The 10229-nt window shown below is 49.1% G+C and overlaps 1 protein-coding gene across 4 annotated transcripts in view; it reads right to left on the bottom strand.

Moving 5' to 3' along the window:
• Dcaf4 (DDB1 and CUL4 associated factor 4) overlaps positions 1-9854 on the bottom strand; it is a 23337-nt gene extending 13483 nt beyond the window's left edge. For 2 of the 4 annotated variants that reach the window (XM_021202053.2, XM_021202050.2), the window contains exons 1-3: positions 3394-4184; positions 913-1013; positions 360-517 (exon numbers count right to left, since the gene is read on the bottom strand). In XM_021202053.2, the coding sequence (XP_021057712.2) occupies positions 360-517; positions 913-1013; positions 3394-3605 (471 nt within the window). In that variant the 5' untranslated portion in view covers positions 3606-4184. Of the gene's footprint in view, positions 1-359; positions 518-912; positions 1014-3393; positions 4185-8570; positions 9219-9748 lie in introns of those variants that run through there. The other 2 variants (XM_021202051.2, XM_029541139.1) reach the window with 2 other exon arrangements.
• Between the last annotated feature and the right edge of the window lie 375 nt (positions 9855-10229).

The following is a 10229-nucleotide window of genomic DNA, read 5'->3' as shown; positions in this document are numbered from 1 at the left end:
AAAAAAAAAAAAAGAAAAAAAAGAAAGTCTCCCCTCACTGGCAATAAGAGAAACCCAGCAGGAGGCAGTCTGGGGGCTTCCCAGTCTGTGCCACGCCTCTTGCTTGCTCATGGGCAATAGGCTGGTGCATGCAGAGTGAGACCAGATACCAGGGTCTATGTCAGCAGAAGACAGAAAGGGAAGTGGGAAAATGGGGCCTCTTGCCTGGTCTTTGACCTATCATTTCCATGCCAGGGAAACTCTGATAGCACAGTCTGTCATACGTGAGTGTCACAGGGCACCTGACTGGCAGCCGCTCGCACGACAGATGGGTGGGCGCTGTTGGAGTAGCGGGCACTGGGTAGCCGAGGGTAGCCCACCTTTGTCTGCGTGTCCTCTTGCTGCAGCAGCTGCAGCCTCCTGCTCTCCATCTCCTTGTGCTGGATGCCCTCCTTTGTGAGGGGGTTACAGTTGTTGTGACCCGGGAGCAAACGGAAGTATCGGTTCTTTTCAGGGTCAAAGTAAAAACCTGGAAGTTCTTTAGGAAAAAGAATTCAACTGACCCAATTAAAAAAAAAACAAAAAAAAAAACAAAACAAACAAACAAAAAAACAGACCTGCCTAATGATAATAGTCTATGTGTGTCTTTTCTGCTGGCTAAGTGACATTCATGGTCAGCCACAGAGGTCCGTATTGGGAAGACCATCTGCCCCAGAATCCCTCCTGACACCTGGCTCCTTCTGTCAGTGGATCAACTTGTTTCTAGCATTCCCTCAAGTCAAGAATAGGTTCTTGATCCCCCCACCAAGCGGAGAGACAGAGCCCTGGCTGAGGAATGGCAGCCAGGCAGGGTCACTACCGGTCTGAGGCTGGAGGAGGCTTTTTAATCTTTCCTCCAGGCCGGCCAGGGGCCCCGCCCAGTTTACTGCCTACCTGGCACTGAAGACTCTCCAGTTCTGCTGGACAAGGTTGACGGGGACTCAGCATCATGGTGTCCAGAATCTTGTGAGCTCTGAGATGCCTCTGTGGTGAACCTGTTGACACACGGTTGCTGCAATAGGAGTGTGTGTGTGCCCACAGGGGGCCCAATGACAATACTGAGTGTCTCTCATTGGCCTGGAACTCACGAAGCAGACTAGGCTGGCAGGTGAACCCCAGGGCTCTGTTTGTCTTCCCAGCATGGGGAGCAAAAGTACATGGCCTCATACCTAACTTTTAAACAAGGATATCAAACAAGTCTACCCACAAACCCAGCCACCTCCCCTGCGCAGGCTCTCATCCATTCTCACTGAAGGCCCGACTCAGCACATCTGTAGCCTTCACCTGACCTTTGTGATTTCGGGAGCACTGACTGCTTCTATAAATCACCAAAACAAGGGTCAGACTCTTTTTCCTCCTCTCCCTCCTCCTCTCCCTCCCTCCCTTCCTACAAGGACACCTGTCACAAGAAGCATTTGCTTTCCTTGAGGACTTTTGGAATGACCCAGGATGACAAGAAAATCAGAGCTCTTTGCCAGTAAGAATGTCACCAGCTGGGTTCTCCGTCCGCGTGCCCGCGTGCATCTTTATTGGCTTCAGCAGCAGAAGACTTAAATTTTATCTGGCCAGACAACCTTACAGATGGAGACGCCTTGGCGAGCGGAGGTAATTTCCTCAATAATATTAGGGCGGAGCCATGGCTGATGCTCTGGACTTGTAAAGCCACCAGTGGCCTCTGTGGCAATTAGACTGGAACTCAGGGTGAGAATGTCTCTCCTCTCACACAATAAAAGGAAGTCTGCAAAGCTAGGCTGAGGGAGGCAAAGAAGAGCCCGCATCCCACCAATATCGACGCTATGCAAAGATGTAAGAAAATTCTTTTCTCTCCCTTTTCGGCCCAGAGCTTTTGAAATGAGGCCGCCTGTCTGTGACCAGCAGAAAGATAGATTAAAAATGACAAATGCTGGCCTTTCTCTCCAAGGGCTGCCGCTCCATTCTTTCCACATGGAGCCTAAAAGGTGGCCGTGCCCAACAGGTTTCCAAGCCACTAGCCAAAACTGTGCTTGGACTCTTGCACAGATCACATCTTGCTACCCATTATGGATTGTGGGAAGGCCCGAGGCCCAGAAAATACCCAGGACTCTCCGAACAAAACATACCAGCGCTGGGCGGGGGAGTCCGTTCTTTCCGTCCACAGTGGCAGCATGACTTCGCACCCACTGAGTCATCTTGCCACCCCTAAATTTATCTTTTTTAAGGGGAGGGCTGGGCTGGCAAGGCAGCTAAGTAGGTATAGATGTTTGTGGTCAAGCCCGACGACCTGAGGTTGATCCCCAGGACTCACACGATAAAGAAAAGAACCGAGTCCTACAAGGTGAGGTGTCCCTTCACTTTCTCTCTCTCTCTCTCTCTCTCTCTCNCACACACACACACACACACACACACACGCAAGTGTACACACACACATACACTACACACATGTACACACATATGCATGTACACACACATACATGTACACACACAGACACACACACACGTGTACACACACACACACAGGACAGACATGTCTAAGAATTTGAAACCGGCATATGTGTTGAAGAGAGGGAGCAACTTGTGAACCTGAGGGCCACGTGCAGACTTCCTCCTTCCCTCCTGTTAGGAGTCCCTCAGTGAGGCCAGGTGGAGAATGGGGCGAGGGGTGGGGGTGCTCTTGTTCTGAGACAAGAATGTTTATACTTCATAATACATTATGTTAGATAAAAGCATATTGTAGCAGGATAATAAATGTATACTGGGGACTGTAAATACCATCTAAGAAGGGGGGGACACAGGGTACCCACTGCCCTATTGCTTGTGTACTTTTGTATATGTTAAGGCTCTGTATGCCAGGTGGTAGTGCCACGCTACGAATTCGAGGCTAGTCTGATCTACATAGTGAGCTCCAGGAAAGTCAGAGCTATGGAAAGAGAGAGAGAGCCCCTCTACACACACACACACACACACACACACACACACACACACACAAAGACTTGCAGTTCACATAAAAATTTGTATTATGATGCTATATATTTGCATAAACAACATATATGTTGGATATATATTTATTTAAGTCCTTTTCCAGGACTTATACTAGATAATAGCCCCAGAAAGATCTCCTTTTTTTTTTTTTTTTGCCTCTCCCAAGTTTTCAGAATGGAAAAGCGAGTCTCTAGGTGTCTCAAGACAATCCTACCAGTAGCCTATGGCCGACACTCTGGTCAGAAGCTGTCACTGTGAGATCGCTTCCTGAAACAGTGCTGCTCAGGCAACACGTCACGCTTTCGAGTCGGCTGGCCCCAGTGCCTGCTCGTTCTGAGGAGTACACGTCTGAGCACTGTATCAGACATGGCCGGAACAGCGCTGAGAAAAGCGGCCCTTCAAAACTTCCATACATACCTCTGACTGGAATCACACTGCCCTGAGGCAGGGCTCTGGTGGCGGCCTCGCCTGTGTCTTCTCCTACTCTTCCAGATGTTCCTACCCATTTCCGTTCCTAGGAGAGAGAAACACAGAAGACCAGACATCCTGGCTGTGGGCTCTCCCTCTTGCCTGGCAGCTCCACCATGCTCACAATGGTCTCTGCTAAGGCTGCTACCCACAGCCTTCATCTGCTCCTAGCACTTTCCCAATGTCCCCTCCCACCACTGACAGACAGTGCAATCCTCTGTCCTAGAGAAGAGATGTGACCCGGCAGGAATAACTTGTTCCACATCTTTTCCACAAATACTCATGTGAATTCTTACTATTGTCTCAGAGAAATAAACATCTGTCTCCATGTCTTTCCAAGACACTTCCCCCCATCCCCCAGGTGTCCAGTTCATCCTTGGGGACATCACAGATGTCTAGTTTATGTTTAATGACTCCCTCTCATCTCTGCTCTGAAAGCACTCCAGTGGTTTCACTTACAGGTGCTCCCCCTGGAACCCCAAGGTGCAGGAACATTCCAACAGAACCATCTACATACCCATTCCACGTCTTCACATCCCATGACCCCAGCATTCTAAAATGTTCTCACTGAGGTAGCAACTAATGATCCACACTTTTCAAAGTGGGAGGTGTGTGTGTGTGGGGGGGTGTCTCATTTAGTTCCCATCCCTGTACTTAGCTTTGAATGGCCAAAATGGACACTTGGAAGGTTCAGGAAGTGAGGTCACTATGGTAAGGCCAGCCTAGGCTGCCTAGAACCCAACAAGGAGCCTAGAGATGGCTCCGCAGTTTAGAGAACACGCACTGCTCTTGCAGATGACTTGCTCAGTTCCCAGCCCCCACATCAGGTGGCTCATACCCACTTGTTAACTCAAACTCCAGGGGATCCAACGGTTTCTTCTGGCTCTGTAAGGCACCACACTCATAGGTGCAGACCCTACCCTCACATTTACATGATTTTAAAAAAGTTGCTGAGTGGGAGGTAAGGGAGCTCCTTGCCAAACATGAGTTTGAACCCAGGACCCCACTGTCCTATGACTACCACATGCACACTGAGGACCTCTCCCAGTACTGACCGACCGCACACTGAGCGGACACACATGCAGGAAAAGCACCCGTAAACAGAGTAAAAATAAATGAAAGGGAAGATGGCCTGGTGGTAGGTACTCTTGTAATGCCCAGCACATGGGAGGGAAAGGCAGGAGAAACACAAGGTCAAGGTTATCCTTTGGGTCACACAGGGAGATTGAGACCAACCTGAGCTACCCAAGACCCTGAAAAACAAAAAGCACCCCCCCCTCTTAAAAACCAAACCAAACAAAACCCAGCCCATGTCTAAGGACTGGAAGTATGGTTTTTCTAAAATACAAGCTCGCTTTCAGGATGCATACTATGGTTTATATCTGCAATTCTTTGTAACCGTGGCCTATCCACTCCTATCTCACTGGATGTGAGTTCCTTCTCGATACAGGGCTGGAGACTGACCTCAGGGCCTTAAGCATGCTATGCTAGGCAAGAGACTCACGCTTGTTTCTTCTATTCTTAGCATCCACTGACCCAGTTGGCTAGGTGCAGATTACTGCTGAGCTAAACAAAACAACCCTCCCCTCCCCCAGCAACAACCCCTCCTCCTTCCTTTACTATCCAGAATTCCTGCTTGGGGCAGAATTCTGGGCCCTGGGTCTTACTAGTGAGTTTACCTCCAGCTCCCTTCATTTATTTATTTATTTATTTATTTATTTATTTATTTACTTACTTACTTACTTATAAATCTCCCCCCCCCCCCACAGGGTTTCTCTGTGTAGCCCCAGCTGTCCTGGAACTCACTCTGTAGACCAGGCTAGCCTCGAACTCAGAAATCCGCCTGCCTCTGCCTCCCGAGTGCTGGGATTAAAGGCGTGCACCATCACGCCTAGCTGCTCCCTTCACTTTTGAGACATTCAAAACCAAAATGGGCATTCTGACAGCATCTGTCACTTATATGCCTGCCTGGCACCTGAGGGGGCCAAGAAGAGGGTGGCAGGTGCCCTGGCACTAGAGTAACAGACAGTTAAGAGCTGCCATAAGGATGCTAGGAGTCAGACCTCTGTCCTCTGGAGGACAACAGCCAATGCTGTAACTGCCAAGCCATCTCTCCAGCCCCACTTCACTTTAAACCCTAAGTAGCTTCCTTCTGCTGCATGTTTTCCTTTAGTATTTATATTTCCACGACACCCGAGCGGACACTGGGCTTGGCACTGGGAAGTGGGCGGGGCTGTGGCCTCTGCCTCTGCCTCGTGACACCACTCACTCACATCCTAGAAGGAGAGCAAGAGTGGACAGGCTAGAGGCCTGGGGGCATGGGGACATGTGAGGAGCCTGTGGGCAGTGAGGTACAAGGGACTGCGGGAAGAGGCTATGTCGGGCTGGGGACGGCTGCAGGTGCTAGGGAGAGGCTTGATTACTTATGACAGCGTTATCAGTGTGGGGTGAAGAGGTGTCTCTGCTCAGCCAAAGCCGGCACTGAATGTGTGACTCTTGCTGCCTCAGCCCTCCATGTGCTCTGGTGACAGATTGTGCACCGTCATACTTGGCTCAAAATACATAGTCTTTTTTTTTTTTTTAAGATTTTATTTATTTTATGTGTATAAGTACACTGTAGCTGTCTTCAGACACACCAGAAGAGGGCATCAGATCCCATTACAAATGGTTGTGAGCCACCATGTGGTTCCTGGGAATTGAACTCAAGACCTCAGGAAGATGAGTCAGAACTCTTAACCACTGAGCCATCTTTCCAGCCCCCGAAATCCATAATCCTAAATTATGAAAAAGATCACACGTGACTGTGTAGGGCATTACAATGCCTGGGAGTATATAGTATTTTATACCTCTATTTCCGTTCACCAGTTTCCCTTAGTTGATTCTACCTTCAGTAGCATTTCGTTGAGATACCAAGCTAATAGGAAGTTGTACAATTTAGGAATCTAGATTCTAAGCCTTGTTGAGATAAAAGTCAAAATGGGGAGGTGTGTTTAACACTATTATTTTTCCCCATACATCTGGTCTTCGTCATCTGTTGATCCTTGGCTGCCAGGTGGGTGTCTGCCCTGTTCCAGACACACACTCAAAGCCAGGCAGGTCCAGGACTGTAATCAGAATACTTAGCAGTAGGAGGCTGAAGGATCAGGAATTAAAGGTCACCATTAGCTACAAAGTGAGGTCAAGGCCAGCCTGGCTCTGAACTTCCCTTGGAACTCCAGAGTAGCTGGGGTACAGGCCCAATCAGGGGGGCAGCCAGTGCTCTTTATAATCTGGGGAACCGCTCCTGTCATGGGGAGGTCACCTCATTTCACTTTTACAGTGCTTTCAAAGGTTCAGCTCCTTTGGCTCCCAATCTCTCCACCTTTCCTTGTGGGTGGTCCGGAAGTCCAGCACCGAGTCTGTTAGCAGTTTCCCAAACTCCACTTTACATCTGGGGCAAAGGCCTACCTGTTTCTTTCATTTGGTGGGAGACTGGGCATTTTCCCTGTATCTGGGCAGTTTGCCCAGATATCAAGAGCGTTTAGAGGACCCAAAAGCTCACCCAGCCTCCCCCTCCTCCATAACCTTTCCAGGCTTGGCCTCAGTATTCCCCATGATGAGGGTCCTGGCAAAGGCTTTGGTTTATTGGGGACCTCTGTGTGGCAGCAAACATTGGCTAAGCAGCAGATCCCATCCATGGCCCTAGGGTGGGTGCATTATAAGAGCAACAGCATGTTTGGGTTGGTGGCTCAGTACTGCTGAGCTCGTTGCTACCCAAGGATAGACTCCAAGCCCTGGGGGACTTCTTGGTTGGAGGCTTGGGTCTGTTTCACCACTTCACCCCGGTATAGGGGTGGAGTGGGGCCTGGGGCATGGGGTTAATTATAAAAACGCTCAGAATTACATAGTAACGTGGGATTACATCATAACATGGAATTACATAGTAACCTTGCAAATGTACTATAAAGCAGCATGCTATGATATTCAGTGGGGCTGTGGAGACAAAGCCCTTGACCATTTTATACAGGCTGGAATCTTCAGAACACAGTTTCACTCTATGGGAACTGGGAGGCAGAAAATTCTTCATATGCTCCGAGGCCAGCTAGCCTAATGAACTAAGAAAGGATACAGGAGACCCTGTCTCAAACAAGTTAGGTGACAAATGACACATCAGGTCGTCCTCTAACTTCCACACAACAAACAAATATCAAATAGATAACTAGATAGATAAGAGATAATGCAATAAGATGCAGAGTGCTAACACCACTAGCTGGTAAAACTCAGGATAAAATGGCCCCTTCAATAAGGTTTCCACCCTCAAAGGTATGGACCATGAGTGAACACAGGAGGAAAGTGAGAGAACGCAGAGAGCTCATTAAGAGTTCTGTCAGGCCGGGCGTGGTGGCGCACGCCTTTAATCCCAGCACTTGGGAGGCAGAGGCAGAGGCAGGCGGATTTCTGAGTTCGAGGCCAGCCTGGTTTACAAAGTGAGTTCCAGGACAGTCAGAGCTACACAGAGAAACCCTGTCTTGAAAAACTAAAAAAGGAAAAAGAAAAAGAAAAAAAAAAAAAAAGAGTTCTGTCAGGTGTAAAAAATAAGAGGCTGGACAGAGGGCTCAGCAGCTAAAAGCAATTGCTGCTCTTGTAGAAGACCTGAGCTTAGCTCCCAGCATCCACTATCAGGTGTCTCGAAACCTCCTGTAACTCAGTTCTAAGTGAGCCAACACTCCTCCGGCCTTTGAGAGCAATCAAACACAAGTAACACACACACACACACACACACACACACCTCTATCCTTATAAATTCCATCCCTAAAATCCACAGGAGAGCCGGGCAGTGGTGGCACACGCCTTTAATCCCAGTGCTTGGGAGGCAGATTTCTGAGTTCAAGGCCAGCCTGGTCTACAGAGTGAGTTCCAGGACAGCTAGGGATATATTGAGAAACCCTGTCTCCAAAAATAAAAAAAAGAAAAGAAAAGAAAAGAAAAAGAGAAATAAAAATCCACAGGAGACCCAACTCCACAAAGTTGCCCCCTGACTTCCACATGCACACTTGCACACATACATCATACATACACACAAATATACAACCATAATAAAGTGAACCCCACTACGCAGCATGGAAACCGAGGCTTATAGAACTAACAATATCTGACTGACAAAGTCGCACTGGAGATGCAGGAGCATCCTGCACTTGTAGGCTCCATCAGCCATAGGACACCACCTCGAGGTTACTCTGTTACTGACAACTGGATTTCCAGGCAGTGGGATTTTTGTCTTCTCCGGGTAGTTGAGTCGGAGTTCTTAGTTGTTTTGTTTTATGTTTTTCTTCTTACTGCCCTGCTGCTCCACACAAAAGACCGTGTCTGGTCATCCAAGGCGGAAGGAGTATGGTGCTCCCCAATGTCTGTAGTGCTCCCCAACGTCACTAGAACTGGTGTGGAAAGTCTGCATTTCTCACTAACACCCATCTTAGTGTGGCAGGGGATGGAGGCTGGTCCACATCAGGGCTTCCTAACTTCTCCAAATACCAGCCTGCACACAACCTCAGGCAAGCCACCACGTAACCTCTCTTTCTGTGTCTTATAAAGATACTTCTAGGGCTGGAGAGATGGCTCAACAGTTAAGAGCACTTGCTGTTCTTCGGAGAACCGGAGTTCAATACACCTACGTGGGAGCTCACGACGTCTCAAATTACAGTTCCAGGAGTTTGACACATTTGGGTCTCTTCGATCTTCCACAGACACATGTAAGTGCACACACCCACATACACAATTAAAAATAAAAGCTCTTTTAAAAGGTGTGTGTGTGTGTGTGTGTGTGTGTAGATGCCTCAGTGGTTAAGAATACTGAGGACCCAGGTTCAAATCCTAGCACCCCGCAGGGCGGCTCACAACCATGTGTAATTCCAGCTGGAGGGGATCTCACTGATCTCTTCTGGCCTCCCTGAACACCAGGCTTGTTCGCAGTACACTCGTGTATGCAAGCCAAATATCCACATACATAAAATAAGCCATTAAAAAAAAAAAAAAGCAAAACCACAAACTTCCAAAATGTATACCAAAAAGTACTACTGCCCTCCTGGCCTCGTGTTTCTTCACAGCCCAAATTTCAACAGAAGCAGAGGTCTACTGCAGGCTGGACTCTGCAAGGGGATCCCGGGGACCCCGCAGGACTTGCCAGGTCCTGGCCCACGCCCACTCCGGCCTTGTATGGCACGTTCACTCCTCCTGTCTTCAGCCTTGCCTTCTCTGTCCTCTGCGTGGGTACAGCGGCACCCTCCGTCGGCACCCAGATGCACGCCACGCGTTGGAACAGTCTTACCTGCGCAGATGGTCCTCTCAGCTACAACACTTCTGCGCTGGAGCACCCAGGGGCGTGCGAAGATCCGGAAAGACTCCCAAGTTCTGTGTTGTCGCACCCCATAGGACTAAAGCGACCGGTTCTTTCTTCTCATTGAATTAGGCTTCTGCCTGTCCAAGTCAGTAGGGGCGGTCTTTACGGAGGGCGGGACTTAGGACTTCCGCCTTGTCCTAGTCGGGCGTGCCCGGGCTTGGCACGCTTAGGGGCGGGGTTTGCTGCGCTCGGAGGCGGGGCTAGAGGTTCCTACCGCCTCCTTAGAATCTCCCGTACTCTCTTGACGGTGAGAGTCTTCCCTACTGCGGATCGTATCCCGAGAAATTTCTCTCGGCTTGGAGCCGGTACACAGGCCCGAGTTAACACTGATATGTGAGAGAGGGAAGATGATTGTTTTGTGGAAAGAGCAAAGGAGGCTCCGAGGGAGAAAGAGAATTAGAAGTCTGTA

This window comes from Mus pahari, chromosome 7 (genome assembly GCF_900095145.1).
Source record: "Mus pahari chromosome 7, PAHARI_EIJ_v1.1, whole genome shotgun sequence".
In the NCBI taxonomy this organism is placed as follows: domain Eukaryota; kingdom Metazoa; phylum Chordata; class Mammalia; order Rodentia; family Muridae; genus Mus; species Mus pahari.
The sequence above is the reverse complement of the archived record's forward strand: the minus strand, read 5'-3'. Positions and strand labels throughout refer to the sequence as shown.